Source organism: Kogia breviceps, chromosome 6, assembly GCF_026419965.1.
Source record: "Kogia breviceps isolate mKogBre1 chromosome 6, mKogBre1 haplotype 1, whole genome shotgun sequence".
In the NCBI taxonomy this organism is placed as follows: Eukaryota; Metazoa; Chordata; class Mammalia; order Artiodactyla; family Physeteridae; genus Kogia; species Kogia breviceps.
The window spans coordinates 114303763-114324523 of NC_081315.1; the positions used below are offsets into that span (position 1 = coordinate 114303763).

The following is a 20761-nucleotide window of genomic DNA, read 5'->3' on the forward strand; positions in this document are numbered from 1 at the left end:
TCATCTCTGTTATGTTACATAGCTGGCAGTACTATTCGATGCTGTGGGAGATAATATATGGAAAGTTTCCTTTTTCAGTTCAGGTACACATATATGTATATGTGTGTGTGTGTATATATATGTGTGTGTATATATATATACATATTTGTATATATATATATACATATTTATATATATACATATATAAATGTACGTATTTTTTTTCTGTCTGTGGAGGGAAAAAGGACAAGGTAAAAGTAGTATCAGAGTGAACATGGGAAGCTAGAGTTCTCTGCAGCTTTCTAGTTGGTTTACCAGAACTGCATTTTTCTCACTTTGAAGCATTTTACCCTTTCCCTTACTAAGGAATCAGATATCAGATTTCATTTTGATTATATATCACCAACACTTCAGGCATCTCTACTGACAGATGAGAAAAGATTTCTAACAAAAATCTATATATCTGGGGACCAGGCTCCACTAATAAGTTAGGTGGCATTAATCAATTGGCATTTTCTTAAAGAACATTTTTCTTTAAAATGTAAACAAAACAAGATTAGAAACCAAAATAACTTCAGAATCAAAGGATGTGAGAACAAGAGATCTAGGAATCGTTTAGATGTTGATTAGTATTGTGTCATGTGTATTCATATTGTCCATGGGGCTGGGTGGGGAGAAAAATGTAGATTTTTTTCTTTTTCGTAGTCAAACGATTTCTAAATTCTCTTGTCCCTGACTGCCCCCAATCCCCCACCTCTGCTGTTATTACTGACTTCAATCATTAGAGCAGTCATTTGGTACATATTAGGAAATACTGTTGGTATTCATGGCTTCTTGGTCTCCTTGGATAACTATTTATTCCTAATTTCATAAAAATCGAATCAAAGCGGCACAACCATTAATTCATTCATTTGAGAAATTTATTGAAAGCCTACTGTATATGTCATGCCCTGTTGTATGCACTGGGAATACAGTGATGAACAAGACAGAAAGGGTCCCAGCCCTTATGGAGTTAATATTCTAATAGAAATAAAAGAATAGGGAAGATAGAAATGAACATGTAGACAAATAAGTAAGACATATTTAAATAATGGTAAGTGCTACAAAGAAAATCAAACAAGGTGATAGAGAAGACTTGATTATTTGCTTTCAAAGGCAACAAAACATAAAAAATTGGATTCACTTGCATAAAGGTTATTTTTAGATCATTATCCAGACATCCATCTTCAGCTAAATTGCATTTAATTTTAGCTTAATTTAAATACTGTTTACCTGATGAGGATCAATTGAGGTGGAGGTGTTCCTAATTGAGAGGATTTGTTTCCCCCTTCAGTCAGGTGGGACATCAGCCTGACCGCTGCTGAGTAAATCTACCTAACGTTGATACAACTAAGGAACTCTGTTTTCATCTCAGTTTAAAATAGCAGAAAACTTTTTTATTACATGTATTCTATGATTAAATTCTTCTCTTTTGACATTAGGTAAACTAATTCTCTAAATATTTTCCTTTATTTGTTTGTATTTTTCCTAGATCATCACATTTTCTTTCAGGAGTTAATCTTTCTTGGTCAAAGCTTTGATGTTATTTCTGTTATATTTATTTTCCTCTTGTAAGTCATCTTGGGTTATGAAGTAGCCATTTTAGTTCAGATGGTGGCTATGATGCTGAGCCTTTACACTTGTATTAACACACATTGAGGTAATGGAGTAGTGGTCCAAATGATCAGAATTAAGATCAAGTTCATGATCAGGAATGAAGTTCAAGTTACTAGGTTTGGATCAGAAACATGGAGTTGAATCTAGGGCCAAAGTATTTAGCCACATGAATAAGTTCAATAATATGAAAGAGCAGTCAATTTTGCTAATTCAAAGTTTGGTATACCAGAGGTCAAAATTAGAAGAGTTAGGGAAAATACCCAGTTTTGCTAAACAGAATAAAGCCAAATATGCAAAACAACAGCAAGGAGAGAGGCTGAGGTGTTATATCTAAACCTCTGCTCCAAGCTTCTCTTCCTCTTCATAGGATGTTAGTTTGCAAAGTTAACCACTGATAGCCCAACACTTCTTCCTGTAAGGTGCCTGATAAAATCCTCTCCTCTGGAAAGTTTCAGGAATGGATTAAAAAAGAATAAATTAAAATGCATCTATGATTCCCCTCTCCCTTTAATTTATTTGCTAGAACCTTCTAGTACACAGAATAGGAAGCAGATGAGAGAAATAACAATGAATAACCATACTAAGGCAAAATCTTGCTTCTCTCTGATACCAGAAAATTTTATAGTTATTTTTAAGTTACTGCTACTAAACAGGTACACTTTGATAGAACTATTTAAAAGATTATTCTACTCCTGGAAGACAGAGAAGTTGACATTTTATGAAATATTTTTGTAACTTGAACATTTATGATTTAACTTAATATATTTTAACTTCTAATGCTTTGAATTTAGTTTTTAAAAGTATGATGCATTTATTACTAAAGTAAAATCATTGTAGAAATTGATTTTTGAGCAAAAATACCTATGTTAAGTACCTCTTTCACTGTTCCCATTGACATAAAATTGAGAATAAAGTGGGAATCTCACTACTGGCTGGCATATTGCAAATATTATGGATGCCATAGTTAATTTATATTTTCATCCCCTGTCCTATTCCTTAGGTCCTTAGGAATTTTCAGTTTTAACTCACCAGTTCTAGATGGTAAGAAAAGACCCTGAACTGGAATTATATTACTATTTAGACAGGTTGTTTACTATTTTTTATACTGCTTACACTGCTCACCTAAACATTTGTTGGTTATGATGTGTTTTTGAAAGGGTAGACATGACTGAGGAAATGACATAAAAGAATTACAAAATATTTTATATAATAAGTGATTGGAAAGTAATGCAGAGGAGGAGATCTTTTGGATAGGTGTAATATCTTGCTTCTCTTTTTATTCATACAAGTTTTTCTGCCTCTTGCTATAATTAAATACAATGCCACTACCATTTCAGTTTGTAGTCTTTTTTTTTTTTTTTTTTTTTTTTTTTTTTTTTTTTTTTTTTTGCGGTACGCGGGCCTCTCACTGTTGTGGCCTCTCCCATTTCGGAGCACAGGCTCCGGACGCGCAGGCTCAGCGGCCATGGCTCACGGGCCCAGCCGCTCCGCGGCATGTGGGATCCTCCCGGACCGGGGCACGAACACGTGTCCCCTGCATCGGCAGGTGGACTCTCAACCACTGCGCCACCGGGGAAGCTCCCAGTTTGTAGTGTTGATAGCAATTTTTTACCAATATTTTGAGAATAAATTATTTTCTTGTCCTTAAATCTCTGGTATTTATAATGTTTTGATCTTATCAGCCAGGTAACATCTTTTAAAAATCATTTCTTTGGAACAAATTTAATTTTCATTTCACACATTTAACATTAGCCTCATCCTTAAATTTATCTTCTCAAGTGTAATTAATGAATGTGGTGCTGTACCTCCTGAGCTGTCTGGATATTAGCAGAGCAGCCTGGCATATTGATTAAATGCAATGACCGGTCATGCAGAGTAAAACTCCTCAAATTTTTTAAACATGAATTATTGTTGTTTAATCACAACTTATTTTCAAAAGGAGGGAAAGATGTCATATGCATCTAACAAGTAAGAATAAATCACTACCAAGGGGAGTAAAGGAAAGGTGAAGAAATGAGAAATTTATTATTTGATTAATTTATCATGGCTTAAAGCTCAATTCCCATAGCACATAATCTGTTTCCAGGCAATTAAGTATTTTGATGAGAATTAGAAACTTTTTGGCTCCCAGAGTACCATTTAGACAGTATTTTTCAAACTTTTTTACTTTTCACAGTAAATAATGCATTTTACAAGGTGACTGAGCATATAAATACAAATATACATCTTTATAGTATATATATAAATATAGATATACAAACAGAAAATAACCCACCTTACTACATGCTATGTACTCTGACATTTTCTATTTAATTTCATTTTTTTAAAAAAACTTTTTAAATTGATTTTTAAATCTAATGGGTTGTAAGCAGTTTGAAAAACACTAATTTAGGGGATTATTCTTTGAGGTCAATAAATGGTTTCTTGATCATTTGTTGATTCGTTCAGAGTGTTTTTTGCAAGGCAGTGTTTTAAGTGCTTGTAGTATACAAAGAGAATTAGACATAAACCCTGTTCTTATAATCAATTCTTATTTAACCTTAAAGTCCAGTTAAAATAGACTATATATGTGTGAAATTTTTCATTAATTTTCATCCTTTCTGGCTCCTGTTTTGGCAGTGATTATTGCTAGATATATTTGTAGAGATTTTCTGTGACTTGACCTTTTCATTTTATCTGTTCATAAGTCATAATCTGTTTGTAACATTATAACTGTTTCTATGGAAACAACGTTCAGTGTCTCACAAAGAAGCAAGAACATTCTAATTTTTAAAGAAATTGAACTTTGGTGGTGGTGCTGGAGAGAAAGCATCTGACCAAGAGAAAATAAACATATTAATTTACATCAGGAGTAATGGTTTCAAATGCTTCTAATTTGAATAAATAAAAGCCTTACTTTAAATGCTGCATCATAATAAACAGAAACAAACTACTGATAAATGCAACTACATGGATGAATCTCAAAATCATTGCTAAGTGAAAAAAGCCACATTTTGTGATTCCATTTAAATATATGAAATTTTAGAAAAGGCAGAGTTACACACATGAAAAGCAGATCATTGATTGCCTACACCTGACTGTGCAGCAGAGACTGATTGCAAATGGTCACAAGGGAACTTTTTGGTGTGACGTTGAGCGTAATGGTACCGGATTATGGTGGTGGTTGTGCAACTGTATAAATTTACTAAAATTCATTCTTTAAATGTGTGAGTTTTATGGTATGTAAAGTTACCTCAATCAGCTCTTATAACAAACAAAAAATATATAATAATATGTTTTCTTCTTTGTAATTGCCTAGGTAATTATCTGCAAGAAACTTTCTGAAAAGCTGGTAGAATTTCCACTGCTGGCTGCCTGGTACCAGAGAATTCAGGAAGTGCCAAGAGTAAAAACAACAGCTTCTCAGTGTGGGATCCAATTTCTCAATTTACCAGAATTACAGACCACCTTGAATGAACAGCAACCAAGCTTAGATGAGGTCCCAGGTGTAGAGGAGCAAAATGATCCTTCATTTCTAGGAGGACCAAGACCCACTATGACTAAGTTAATGGTAATTAAATTGTTTTTATTAAAATTTTGTTTGAAAGATTCCATGTGATAAAGTTGCTGAGCATTTTACCCCAACTTGTATAACATTTTTGTTTTAACATTTTATAAGTTTCATTTATATCTCTCTTGACCAATTAATATTTCTGTTAGTCTTTGGATTTAAGTGAAATATAGTAAATTGAAGATTTTTAATATTATGTCTTTGGAGCCAAACAAGTCAGAATATATATTTTTAAGAGTATTTTTCTCAGAATTTTTTGTTTTTATATTCGAGACACCAAAGTCATATCACACCTCGTCAAGTTTATTGTTTTAACCTGATGTTTTTCTGTTGCAAGGTACTGGTTTCTCAGTTTCTTAATTTTGAATTAAAGAAATATGAAGATGATTATCTTAATATATTTTCCAAGGTTTTGTCTAAATTTAAGATTTTTGAATTCTCTGAAATCTGTTTTTACTTTTTTCTTTGATTTTATGACTTTTTATGTAATAAGAGCACATGATTTATATTTCTCTCTTTGCAGCATAATTTGTTTCTAATAGTACTAAGTGTAAAAGTTTTCACCAATAGGCTTTCTTTTCTCTATCATTCAAAACAATCTGCAAAAATGTTTTGCTTTTAACTTAGACTGTTTGAAGATTTATTCAAATAGAAAATTCATGAAGTAATTTGAGCAAGTCATCTGAATTGTATTGGAAAGAAAATCATTATATTTTTCTACTTGCGTTAGGAAGTATTTGAGTTCTATAGTTAACAGAAAGTTTGCTGATTTAGAAAAGCAGAAGATTTTAGTAGTGACACCAGCCCCTTATCTCTTCAGCTAAGCTTTGTTAGCCTAGTGATGAAACAATGAAACAGATGGTACAGTTGATTATAGAAGATATCAAAGCAGGTCCAAAGTTTGATGTGTCTTGATCAGATGGTTGTACTTCTCAGTGATCTCTTGTTTACCTCCTGAGTGTTTTTTAAAAAATAATTGTCAGGAGAGTACTCTTGTATTAAAACACTAATTTTAAAAATTTCAACAAACCAAAGATCTGTGCTTTTATTTTAATTCATACTTATGCAGGCTTGAAAAAAAGATTGGTAATTCAAACTTTTCTACCTGTGATTTTCTAGCAATAAAGTGACATTAGGAAAGACATTTGCATTTGATACATTTTAAAATATTTATAAAAAAGAGACAGGTGACTAAAATTTAAATTCAGAAAAAAGTTAATAAACAATTGTACAGTAGAAACTGACACAACATTGTAAAACAACTATACCCCAATTTAAAAAAATAAAATACATATGGACAATAAAAAAATTATAAAAATAAGCCCTTTTGTAATAATATAAAAAATACAAAGGAATGCTGAATTTTTAATTTACAGGGGATGTGTTAGTTCAGGTCCTCCAGAAGCAAACTCCAAGATGGGGTTAGATGGGCAAGAGGTATACTGAGGGAAATATCTGTGAGGGAAAGTGGGGAGGGAGCCAGAGGATGCTGTGGGAGCCTTCAGAACGCGGTGCAGTTTTGATCCCTGTGCGTGAAAATGGGAAAGGAAGGAAGGTTGGGTCAGAAAAGTCAGACTTCATTGCAGTTCTAAGAAAGTTTTGTCAAGCTAGTGGGGAATCCTTGAGCCTGAGTCATGTGTCAGAGAGTTCCATATTTCTCAAAAATGGTCTGCCACTCAGTCTCTGAGACCGAGACTCTCAGTCATTGGCTTGGGAACAGTCCATGGGAAGGCTATGCTAGAGACCAGGTGACTTGGGTTCTAGTCCCAGCTTTGTAGTCAAGCTAACATTATTACCTTCAGTAAGTCACTTAACTATAGGGTCTCAATTTCTCCTTTTATAACTTAGAAGAGTGTAGTACACATTCTGTATGAGTCATTTCTGATTTTAAATTTTACAATTGTATAAAAGTTGACTAGGACATCACATCTGCAATTTTATAAGAACAGAATGTTCAGATCTAAAAAGTTATAATTTCAATTTTCATGTAATTCTAACTTGATAGTATATATTGGATACAATACATTTTCTTTTATTTTTTTCTTTTTCACTTTTCCAACCTTATTAAAGAAGTTCACCATAGTAACATTTTCCTTTTTAATGGGGCATTGTTTTTGCTACTTATGAGTTTCTCTATTGTCATGTATTTGAAAGACAATATTATATCAAATTAACATATTCTACGAATGTATTAATTTTTTTATACTGTAACTTTTCATTTCTGTATAGTCAGGGGTGTTTTGTGTTTTTGCTTTTTTTTTTCTTTCTTTTTTGCCAATTGCAGTGAGGACACATGAAATTGGCCCTAAGCAGATGTGTAAAGTAGGAAAGTTTTTCTCAGGAACGCTCACATCTCGCCTTTTTTTCCTTCTGTTTTCTTACACACAATCTTGCCTCCAAAATTTCCCTTATTCTCTAGAGGTTTTAAATTTATTTATTTATCCAGTCAAAAAATGTGCATGTGTCTCCTAAACACCAGACATTGTTCTGAATGTTGGATGTATGAAGAACAAATTGGACTGCCTTCATGGAGCTTACATTCTGGTGGGGGAGGTAAACAAAGAAAAACCACAAATAAATGTATAACACATTAGGTATTGATAAATGCTATAAAAAAATAATGTGGGATGAGGGGGGTGCAGATGATTGAAGTCAGGATCATTTTTTAGATAAGGTGGTCAGGAAGGCTTATCTGACTAGGTGAAGACATTGAGCAAATGACCTGAATGAACCTTTGAATATTTGGATGAAGCGTTCTAGTCAGAGGATCCAGCTAGTAAGAAGACCCTGAGCAAATCTACAGCGACAGAAAGTGGATCAGTAGCTGCCTAGAGCAGGGAGCTTTGGGGAGAGAATGGAGAGTGTCTGCTAATGGGTATGAGACATCTTTTTGAGGTGATGAAAATGTTCTCAGATAGTGGTGATACACAACTGTGAATATTTAAAAAACCATCGTATTGTATGCCGTAAAGGGACAGATTTTTATGGCATAGAAATTATATCAATATAGTTGTATTTTATGGAAGACTCTAAGTTAGGAATAAGTGTGGTGAAATGAGGAATAGTGGGAAGTTCAATATGGCTAGACTAGTCTAAGGGAGATAGGAGAGAGGTAGAAGATGTCAGAGAGGTGTGTTTATCTTTCTGGAGGAGGTAAGTACTCTAGACCTCTATACTTGTAGCTATATCTCTACCCCAACAAAAGAATCTTTGTACTATTTCCTTTGGCACTGAAATTCAGCTAGTGTTCATAATAGAAAGTAATCTCATGAACTAACTGATACAAAGGGGTTAATGATAGATTCTCAGGGATTTTTCTTTTGAATAGGATACTCCTGCAGATAAAAAAAATTCCAGAACCATGGATATCTATCCTGTAGGCTGTGGACACAGAATGTGATTGGAAAGGTTCTGGGAATCCATGTGTATGCCATGCCACTGTCTGTAGATCAAATAAATAAATGTATAACTTTTAACATGAGGAAGGAACCTGAGAATTGTTTTATATATGGAAGAGGGATGATCATTTTTTTAAATGATGGAAAAAAAATGTTGGGAACCATTTGATTAAAACAAAGGGATCCTTTTCTAGAGACTTTGTAGGTACTTGTCAAAGACTAGTATGGATGATATTTTGGGGTGAATGTTAAAGTAGGGACTTTTTGGTTCTGTAAATATAGCTCCTAGGCTGTGGCAATTTTTGTATAATCCAAGACAGAACTTGATAGACATATGCAGAGTCAGTTTTGATTATGTGGATTGTTTTTGACAAAACTTTTATTTTCAGGTGACTTTTCTCTTTGACATGCAATATTTCTAAGTAGCTTGTTACTTCTGTGTCACTTCAGGTAATAATTTAAATAGGAAATTTAATAATAATTTAATATGAAAGTAACCATGCTGTTAAGAAACTCAACATATATTTCTTATGTAACTAAATATTCTGAGGAATACTTGATGATTATTAAAATCTGTGTCCCTCCTTGCCAGTATAGAAAATAGAAATTTGGTCTTCTAGAACATAACAGGATTTTATTAATTTATTAATTTGCAAAGGGCCTATCTCCTTTTCTAGGAAAAAGGCATTGAAGTGATGTTTTCTCCCCACCCTTGCCCTACTTGGACCCTTGATTGGGATACTCTTCCTGCAGCAGTGAGCCCAAAGGAGGGTAAGTTTGGTTTTTTTTTTTAATCTTTAAATTTTACTCATAATCTGGATACCCTCTTCAGATCCATCTTCTAGTTCTCTAGTTCTCTCTTTGGCTATATCTAATATTCTGATCATACTATCCACTGAGTTTTCATTTTATTTTTATTACAAAATTTTACATATACACATTGCTCTGACTTAATATTTCTCATATTTTCCTACACTGCTTCATCTGTTCCTTTTTTTTTCTTTGCTGAAGTATTTTGAAGCCTATCCCAGATAACACGTCATACTATAGTACACACATCTAAAAAATATTGACATCTTGAATAATCACATCATTATCACACTTTATAAGAATCAACAAAAATTCCTTCATCATCTAATAACCAGTTCATAATCATTTCCAATTGTTTAAAATATTGTTTGAAAAAATATTTTGATAGATTTTTAGTTAAATAATATTTTTATTGCTATAAACTATATTTGGTTTGTTTTGATAATAAACTTTTCCTTGTTCATGTTTCAGTTTCCTCTTCTTATAATTGTTTAAACATAGTGATTTTATATTCTGTATTTTAACATAGTGATTTTATATTCTGTATTTATTATTTCTAATAGCTGATGTCCATATAGGTCTAATTCTGTTGTTTGTTGTTTCTGTTGACTTCACTGCTGGTGTCTCATATCCCTATTAGTTCTGTAATTTTAGATTATAAATTCATTTTTTGGATTATTTAAATCTTGGAATCTTGTGGGGCCTGGGATAGGAATGAATTCCGATAGAAAGGATTTATGTTTGTTTATGCCAGACATCTTAAAATATTTAACTTAAGGCACTAGAACTTAACATATTATTTTTTCAGGTTGAGATTCCTTCAGCGTTTCTGTCTGAACTGAGGTTTAAACAGGAAAGTTAACTTTTTTCACCTTCCTTTGCTGTTGGGTAGAACTCTTTTTTTGTAATGCATTTTTTCATAACAAATATAGCTTTTCAAGGTTTCTGCTTTCATGTAGTGATATTAGTTTCAACTCTCCACCATGCTAGGGGTCAAGGACTAGCCTATCTTCTTTGTGTTGCTGTTAAAGCCTAGATCTCTGTTGTCAGCAAATACCCTCCAGGGAGCTATAGTGTCAGTTCAAGATTATTACACTACTTTTTAGTTTCTTTCCCCCTTTTTAAGGCCCTATGGATTTTCCTTACTCTCAGAAGACCAGTTAGACATGTAAAGGATGATTGTTGAATTTTAAATGCTATTTTAGGTATTTTTAGGTGAAGAATTTTTTTTAGCTCAAAGTTCTATTTCTTTAATTGTTCATGTATTCTTTAGTTTTATACAATCCAAATATGTTTTGATTTTTCAAATGCTCTTTGAAATCATTTGCCTTCCTTTTTCATATTCTTCTCTTCTATGATGCTTCCTGATATTGCCTGTATCTTACTAATCAATTCTGTTCTGTCAATCGAGGAAATACTTTAGTATTGTTGCAAAATGGAAGAAGATTATGTTGGATAGTTAAGAATTCTACTGCAAAGATATTTGTGTAAAAATGACATCTATTTTTTTGTCTTTTATTAGATATATGAAAAATAGTCACTAATGAATTTGTTAATGTTTTACTTTAAAATATTTTTGACATTTTATAAAGCTTAAATGTTTGTTTTTATGTGCAGTTAGATTTTTCTATACTCTTCAGTTATAGTATAGATTCTGAATGGGTTAAATCTATAATTTACTAAATAAAAGTCATATTTTTATTAATATTTATATTAAAAATTAAAACAGCTTTTAAGTGCCACATGCTTTGCTTTGTCTATAATTAATTTACTATGAAGGCAAAATAATATTTTCACTTATTAGTGTGAGGACTCAATTACATCTGCTAACAACTCAAAGTTGACATTAAGCATTTGTGTCTAGTCATTTTACTGGTTAGAAGTGCATAGCTAATGGAGCTCATGGAATATATTACTCATTATATCCCTTTAATTGGATCACCTTGTTTTCATAAATATTATGACAAAGATGGAGCTATAACAGCAAAGCTACATGGTGTACTCACATCTCATGTACTGTTTCCTAAAGGTTTATAGTCTTGTTAAACTAAGGTAGAATTGTGGCATTTTAGATGTTCTGTTTTCAGTTCTGGCAATTTCAATATTGCATAGTCATAGGATCTTTGTGAAATGAAATTATTCACATAGAGGTGCAGAGGTCACTATGAATGTGTTCTCATGATTTGTGCTCTGGTACTGTGTTTTAGGAGAAATTGAATTGTAATAAGGTATTATTGGTACTTGGTTCATTTGGATGTTTCACAGGCTGACTTCTTATACTGACTGTATTGAGTTACATCAAGATTGTGGTGCATATTCTAAGAATCAGCTTCTTTACCATCAAAGACTATATTATATTAATTCTCTAATATATTTCATAAGACTGTCTAGTCTCTTATCCTCTGCTCTCACCCATTTCTCTCCCTACATCTTACATAACATCCCCTGAACTTTTTGCTGTTCCGTATACAATCTATATTTACTGTCTCCATGCCTTCACCATTATTTTTCTTCCAGCCTTACATAGTCTTCTTTCTTCTTCCCATTCCACTGAAATTATAATCATCTTTTAAGGATTAACTCAAATGCTGCTTCCTTCATTAAGCCTTCTTCATGGACTATGGAGTCAGCCTGCCTGAGTTTGAAACTTGGGCTACTAGCTAGATAAGTAACCTATGGCCAGATTCTCTACTGAGAATGTCTGAGTTCTCTGTTTTCTCAACTGACAATTCTCTGTACCTCAATGGCCTCATCTATAGAATGGAGATAATAATACTACCTATCTCATGAGATTGTTAGTACATTCAATGAATTAATATATAAAACAGTACAGTGCCTAACTATAAATAGTAAATGTTAAATAATACTAATATAGTAGAGTAGTCAAGTAGTAGTCAGTAGTCAATCACTTTCTCTCAACATTCCTTTAGTACTTTCTTATACTTCATTTTGATACTTATAGAATACTTCTGTTATACTAGTTTACATGCATGTTTTCCTTCTCCAATAAACTGTGAGCTCTTTAAATATAGGACTCCTGTGGATAGGTCCTCAATAATTTTTTATTAAATTGAATTAGATTGAGACTATAGATCCTTTTTTTAACTTCCCAAGTTTCTACTTAAACCATGCAACTTTTTTGTCTCATATAGATTTAAAAGTTTAAAATAATTGGGATTATTTACTTTTAAGAAAACAGAACTGAAAATTTACATTATCATTCTTACAGTTGTCATTGTTAATATTATTATTCTTATTTTTAAATGGACTTTTTAGGAGTAAGTTGCAGACATCATGACTCTTCACTTCTAAATATTTAACTCCTTTAAGAACAAGAACATTTTCTTATATAGCCATAGTACAATGATCAAAATAGGATATTTAATTCAGTACATACTATTGTCATTCAGTAGATTGTAGTACATTTAGTTGTCATGTGTCTTTAATTTCCTTTAATGTGAAACAGTTTCCTAGCCTTTCTTTGTCTTTTATACCATGGACTTTTTTGAAGAGTTCAGGCCAGTTTTTTTGTAGAATATCTCTCAACATGGATTTGTCTGATGTTTCCTCATGATTAGATTAAAGTTATGCATTTTTGGCAGGAACTACACAGAAATGATGTTGTGTCCTCAGTGCCTCATTATCAGGAGGCATATTATGTCTGTTTGGGCCCAGTGATGTTAACTTTAATCATTTGGTTAAGGTGGGGTCTGCCAGGTGTCTCTACTCTAATGTTACTATTTTGCTCTATTGAATTAATAAGTAGTTCATGGGGAGATATTCCAGACTACATAATAACTTGTTTCTTTTCAAACTTTCACTCACCCATTTATATTCGTTTGATGCTTTCTTGCCTGTGATAGTTGCAAAATAGTGATTTTGCAACTCCATCATATTCTATATTTATTAGTTGCCACTCTATTGTAAGAAAGTCTTTGGATTTATCCTGTATGGTACTCTCTGTGCTTCCTGGACTTGATTGACTATTTCATTTCCCATGTTAGGGAAGTTTTCAACTATAATCTCTTCATATATTTTCTCAGTCCCTTTCTTTTTCTCTTCTTCTTCTGGGACCCCTATAATTCAAATGTTGATGCATTTAATGTTGTCCCAGAGGTCTCTGAGACTGTCCTCAGTTCTTTTCATTCTTTTTTCTGTATTCTGCTCTGCAGTAGTTATTTCCCCTGTTTTATCTTCCAGGTCACTTGTCTGTGCTTCTGCCTCAGTTATTCTGCTATTTATTCCTCTAGAGAATTCTTAATTTCATTTATTATGTTGTTCATCATTGTTTGTTTGTTCCTTAGTTCTTCTGGGTCTTTGTTAATCATGTCTTGTATTTTCTCCATTCTATTTCCCAGATTTTGGATCATCTTTACTATCATTACTCTGAATTCTTTTTCAGGTGGACTGCCTATTTCCTCTTCGTTTGTTTGGTCTGGTGGGTTTTTACCTTGCTCCTTCATCTGCTGTGTGTTTCTCTGTCTTCTCATTTTGTTTAAATTACTGTGTTTGGAGTCTCCTTTTCATGGGCTGCAGGTTTGTAGTTCCCGTTGTTTTTGGTGTCTGCCCCCAGTGGGTAAGGTTGGTTCAATGGGTTGTGTAGGCTTCCTGGTGGAGGGGACTGGTGCCTGTGTTCTGGTGGGTGGGGCTGGATCTTGTCTTTCTGGTGGGCAGGGCCTCATCCGGTGGTGTGTTTTGTGGTGTCTGTGACCTTAGTATGATTTTAGGCAGCCTCTCTGCTAATGGGTGGGGTCGTGTTCCTGTCTTGGTAGTTGTTTGGCATGGGGCATCCAGCACTGGAGCTTGGTGGCCATTGGGTGGGGCTGGGTCTTAGCATTGAGATGGAGATCTCTGGGAGAGCTCTTGTTGGTTGATATTAAATGGGGCCGGGAGGTCTCTGGTGGTCCAGTGTCCTGAACTCAGCTCTCCCACCTCGGAAGCTCAGGCCTGAAACCAGGCCGGAGCAGCAAGACCTTGTCAGGCACATGGCTCTGGATCACTGTGATGATGGAGGTGCTCAGCACCCTGTACCTGGGGAGGATGCTCTGCCCCCTCAATCTCTCGTATTCTTATATTCAGAGTTCCACTGTCTTCGAAATATGGGCCACTTAGGTATACATAAAGCCTTGGTTTTGCTTTTGAGCTACATGAGAGCACTAACTCCTAGGGATACTGATATAAGGGTGGTATCTAAAAACTTCAAACATAACCACTCATTCACCCTCACCCCCTGCCACCCAGTTTAGAGTATATACTTATCAGCTGAGATAAAAGAAAAATTTAATGGCAGAGTTTTACTAGAAGGAGGTAGTAAGATCTCACCTTTCAAGAGGGTTTTTAACCTAGTAGATTTTATTTGCTTGGGACAGGTATGTATGAATTCTTAGAACAGGAATTACAAATTGTTATATTTTAGTTCCTGTTATGTAAGTCACTGATTGAATTTATGGTTCTCAGGGAATGTATCATTTTTCAATCCTAGTGGCAGATTATTCAATTAGTAGTGAGATGGTTCTTTTTATCAACCTTTATATACAGCACTTATGGATGACTGAGGTTTTTAAATTTAAAAGCCTATCCTGATGAGGATCATTTATGTAAATACCCATTTTTTCCCCCCATTTGTTTTCCATAGGGTATTTGGGGTATAAAAGAATGATTGATTCTTGACATTAGGAAAAAATATAAAATAAGACAGTGATACATGATATATATAACTAGTAAAAGTTGGCCTCAGTGCAAAGTCTCTGCCCTCCCCTGACCTCTTTGTTATATGCTTCTATAAACCAACAGGATCACCCTTTCTTTTCCCAGCAGAAGTGATGGAAGGGAAGGGTGTGGTCAAGGTCTTTGGAGAGAGTTGTATCCAATGTGGAGAATGGAAGGACTAAACAGAGGCTTTTCCTCTATCAGTGATTCTTAACAAGGTTCTTACCAATGCTAAAGGATATGGTAAATAGCATTATTTATTGCTGTTTGTGCCAGAAGACCAGGGATGCTAAAAGTTCACCATAATGAATAATTGTCTCCTCTGTAGTATAAGCATTGCCCTCCTTTGGGGAAAATAAAACATAAAAGTTTGTTTTAGGGTCTCTAGTCAGGGTATAAGAATGCTACATTGTCCTAAACCATTGCTTTTCAAACTAGGACATCCATTGGAATCATTTGGGTGGCTTGTTAAAACAGATCAATGGGCCCTACCCCAGAGTCTGAGAACAGGCCCTAGAATTTTCATTTCTAAAAAGTATCAACTAATGCTGCTTCTGCTGCTTTGGGGACCACAGGATGTGAAGGTTTACCGCAGGTGACTGGTGTAGTGCATGCGTGGGCTGCTTTGATTGCCACCAAAGTAAGATGAAGAAGACCAAAGTTTTCTAATTTTTTTCTTTTTACAACCTAAAGAATTATTTTTTGTCCCTTAGCGTGCATGGAGTACATCAAATATAAGCATTTGTGCATACCTCTGGACCATCTGGTAACTATGAAAACTTCTACTTTAAGCCAAATATGCTAGCAAATATAAGTGGAAGTAGAAGTATCTTGATAATATAAATAAAAGTAACTGTCTCTTTCAAGAAATTTTTTTTCCTGAAATACTGGTCCTAGATTCTTATGATGAGACTCAAAGTTAGCATATTTGTTTTCCTACTTTTAAAAAATTATTCTCCAGTGAGACAATATAAGGATATAGTCTCCAACCCTTTTTTATTTATATTGAATAACTTTAGACTATAAGGCTGTTACATTTTGAACTTTCTGGCACTTAAAATACTAAAAGCACACCAAGAGAGTGAGATCAAAGGTTTTTTGGGGTTTTTTTCTCCCCACTTTTCTGGAGAAAAAATTCTCTAACATAAATGTTTTTCATTTCTCTAAGTTATACTTAGCTGTGAAATTCAAAACCTGACCATATTTGACTCAGAACTCTACAAATTTAAAACTGTTTTCTCTTCTTTCAAGAGTGAGGTTCTCAATAAGCATTTTGGTGCTTTACCAAAAGTAATACAATCTCATATTTAAACTGCATTTTAATCTGAAGCTAAAAGCCACTAAAACATAGTATGTATAAATATAGACAGAATTTATGTTAAATGTTTTAAAATATAACAAAGTTGCAAAGAACAAGTTTGCTATTTGCTTAGTGGTGCTCTTTTGATTTAGTGCCAAACACGAATACATATAGATATAGAGACTGAGACAGAGATAGATATATCACATATGTATTATATTATTATATATTATGTATACAAATGATATAAAGCATACCATGTGTTAAATTCATCTCCTTTTCTAGTAGAGAGTTAGAGTCAGCAAAGTAATAGTAGAAGGAATTGAAACTGGCAGAGAGATGTATAAATTTTTACTAGGCAAATTCTTCCAATTATTATAGCATTAGATACTCCTTATATAAAAATGGTAGTCTTTTATAAACTACTAATTAATTGTACTTGGTAATCAAGAGAGGTTATACTGATGGTAGGAATATTTTTATGTAAGTTTGAATGAGTAACCATTAGGTGAATGTTTTAATTAAAAAGAATTAGTGTACTGTGTTGTAATCTTTATTTGAAAGGAAGGTAATATAAAGAGGTAGAGAACTAGTGGAAAGTTATCTTTATTTTTCAGTGTTACTTTCTTCATGTGGAATTTTAAAAGGTTTAAAGTTTCTTCATGTGAAATGTTAAAAGTTTAAATAAGAAAAAGAGAACTATGTAAAATACACACTTTTATTATGCAGTTGACCTTTGAAAAACGCAAGGGTAGGGGTGCCAATCCTTGCTGCAGTTGAAAATCCCTGTATAACTTTTAGTCAGCCCTTGGTATACAAGGGTCCTCTCATATTTGCGGTTTTGCATCCACAGATTCAAGCAACTGTGGATTGAGTTAGTACTATAGTATTACTGTGAAAAAAATCCACCTATAAGTGGGCCTGTGCAGTTCAAATACAAGTGGTTGAAAGGTCAACTGTAAATGTGTAATAATAATTCATTGATTTTTATTTATTTTAGCCTTTTTAATTTAAACATTTTTAAAAATGATATACCTGTTAAAATTTCATGAAGTGGCACTTTAAATAATTTAATCAAATTCTCCTCAAATTTATCTATAGGTTCAACGTAACTTTTATCGAAACCCCAACAAGATTTCTAGTAGATATAGACAAGCTTATTCTAAGTTTTATATGGAAAAAAGAATTTGGAAAAAAAAATGGTAGAGAGAATCATCCTATTCAATGTTAAGATTTCCTGTATAGCTATGGTAATTGGAGAGGTAGACATCATATAGATTAATAGAACAGAATAGAGAACCTTAAAAAAGGCATAAAAGCAACTCAGTTGTAAGAAGGACAGTGTCTCCAACAAATGTTGCTGCATCAATTGGACATCCATAGGCAAAGAAAATGAATATCAAAATGCATCCCTATGTAAAAGTTAAATCAAAAAGGATCATAAATTTAAATGTAAAAGTTTAAACTATAAAACTTTAGAAGAAAATGTGGAAAAATATTTTAAAAGTTTGGGAGCTGGGAGTAGAAACAGGATTCTTATACATGACACCAAAAGCACAATCCATAAAAAAATTTTGATACGTTGGACTTCATCAAAATTTAAAATGTTTGTTCTGCCAAAGCTTCTGTTATGAGGATGATAAAACAAGCTAAAGACTAGAAGAAAATATTTGCAAACCAGAAATACATGCAAATCTGACACAGAATTTGAATCTGCAATGTATAAAGAACTCTCAAAACTCAGCAGTAAAAAAACAAACAAACAAGGAATCCAATTAGAAAATGGGCAAAAGACATGAACAGACATTTTATCAAAGAGGATATATAGTTGGCACTATGCACATGAAAAAATTTCTGCTTCTTAACCATCACAGAAATGTAAATTAAAACTACAGTGAGAGGGGCTTCCCTGGTGGCGCGGTGGTTGAGAGTCCGCCTGCCGATGCAGGGGACACGGGTTCGTGCCCCGGTCCGGGAAGATCCCACATGCTGCGGAGCGGCTGGGCCCGTGAGCCATGGCCGCTGGGCCTGCGCGTCCGGAGCCTGTGCTCCGCAACGGGAGAGGCCACAACAGTGAGAGGCCCGCATATCACAAAAAAAAAACTACAGTGAGATATAATTACACACCTATCAGAACGGCTAAAATTTATAAAGTAACAAGACCAAATGTGACAAGGATGTGGAGAAACTGAGTCACTCATACCTCGCTGGTAAGAATGTAAAATGATGCAACCACTCTGGAAAATAGTTTGGTACTTTCTTACAAAACTACAGATACAATTACCACAAGACAGTTGCACTGCTGAGCATTTATCCCAGAGAAATGAAAACTTATATTCATTCAGAAACCTGCACATGAATGTTCATAGCAACTTTATTCATCATAACCTCAGACTGGAAATAACCCTAATGTCCTTCAGTGGGTACATGATTAAACAAATTCTGGTGTGTCCTTGCTATAGAATCCTACTCAACAATAAAAAGGAATGACCTAGTCATACTTGTAACAACTTGGACGGATCTCAGAGACATTATGATTAATGAAAAAAAGCCCATCTCGAAAAGTTACCTGTACTGTATGATTGTATTTATTTAACATTCTCAAAATGATAAAACTAGGGAGGTAGAGACAGATTAATGGTTGGCAGGCAACAGGAATGGCCTTGGAGGGGTGCTACTGTCAAGGGAGTTCCATTGTGACAATGAGGTGGTTATGTGAACCTATACATGGGATCAAATTGCATAAAACTGAACATATGCTCACAAATAAAGGCATGTGGTGAAAACTGAGCAAGGTCTGTGGTTAACAGTATTGTACTGAAAATAATTTCTCAGCTTTGGTATTGTACTGTAATTATATAAGATATCACCATTAGGGAAGCTGGATGAAGGGTTCACAGGATTCTATGTAATATTTTTGCAACTTCCTGTGAGCCTATAATTATTTCAAAATAAAAAGTTAAAAATAGAATTTAAGTAGAAATTGGAAAAGATCAAGAAAATAAAGAATACTGAAATTATTTCTCAGCTCATCTTTTTCAAAAACATCAGAAAACTTCTAGAGACTATTTATAAATCAAATGATAGTTTGATACAAGGCAAGAACTACAAAATAAATAACAATGCAATGCTAATATACACAGTTAAACCTTGACTTTAACTTTGACAGACAGTCCATTTCACAGGTTCCTATTCTCAAGCTCCTAGAGAAATGGAGAGAGTCAAACATAACATAATTTGAGTCTTTTTATATCAACATTGCTTCAGAATATTAATTGGTATGATCTAGGAATAGCCCTAGTATAATCCTGGCTGATAGTTTGCACTAGGGCTCCTGGTTGCCACCAGAAAATTTCAGGGTTCCTTGAAGCTGTCATGGTGTTACGTATGTTATGGTGATAGAGGGATGTTATGTTCATGAGGAGAAGTAGAGGAAGTCTTTCATACTGAAAGTTTAGTTGTGTCCAATTTCAATTATACATTTGTATTTCAAAGTACTGAAATGTAGGACTGAGTGTTTTGTTTTGGCTGTCAAAATGGTTGAGTGATTAAGTTTATTTTGAACTTTAAATCAGCTCAGGTGTGGAAATGACCCAGTTGTATAATGTTGTACTACTAACTAAATCGTCTGGAACCACTTTGCTGTAAACAAGGCCTGAAAAAGAGTAGCAAGATTAAATTCAAGTTTTATTACTTCCATGTCTGCAACAAAAATAAGTGCAGGGCCAGTATCTACCAGAGAGGCAGAAATTCTTTAACTAGGGGAGCATTGGTAAAATGGGCTCACAGCTTTGGTACCTTATATCCACATAGCATTGGGCTCACTGGGTTTCTTATCTCTTTTTAATTTCCTTTTCTGTTTTTAAGCCATGAAACTGGGTTGTCTTTGTAGGAAAATACAATGCTTTTTTTTTTTTAAGTGTACTTAAATCATGGCATGTGATTAAAGAAAAAGTTAAAAGTCTTTTTTTCTCCTGGAGTTAGATTTGTTGTAATTCCTCCCAGTATTATGTTATGCTTTGTTTTATCCTTTAGGATTAGACTTCAAGAACCCTATTTATAGACCATGTTTTTAAGTACTTTGCAAGCAGAGCCCATGATGACTGGTTACCAAGAAAGGTTTTAATGGCCAGTTTATCTAAGGTGGATTACATGGAATCTTCTAAGAGTGTTGCTTTTTAAAACAAAATAAATAAAAGTGTTTGATGTGAGGAAGTATCTATGTGAATAAGCAAATTTATCTGAATTTAATTAAGTCATATGTAGAGTACGAAATTAATTGGAAATTTTTTTGTCTGTGTACAAGTGAACAAATTGAGAATTTATTGAACAGTCAAGGAGATTTGGGTCTATTCCTAA

At 33.7% G+C, this 20761-nt stretch overlaps 1 protein-coding gene across 2 annotated transcripts in view; it reads left to right on the plus strand.

Moving 5' to 3' along the window:
- GSTCD (glutathione S-transferase C-terminal domain containing) overlaps positions 1–20761 on the plus strand; it is a 112627-nt gene that overhangs the window by 11221 nt on the left and 80645 nt on the right. For both annotated transcript variants that reach the window (XM_059067437.2, XM_067036435.1), the window contains exons 4-5: positions 4934–5185; positions 9261–9354. In XM_059067437.2, coding sequence (XP_058923420.1) covers positions 4934–5185; positions 9261–9354 — 346 coding nt within the window. The remainder of the gene's footprint in view (positions 1–4933; positions 5186–9260; positions 9355–20761) is intronic.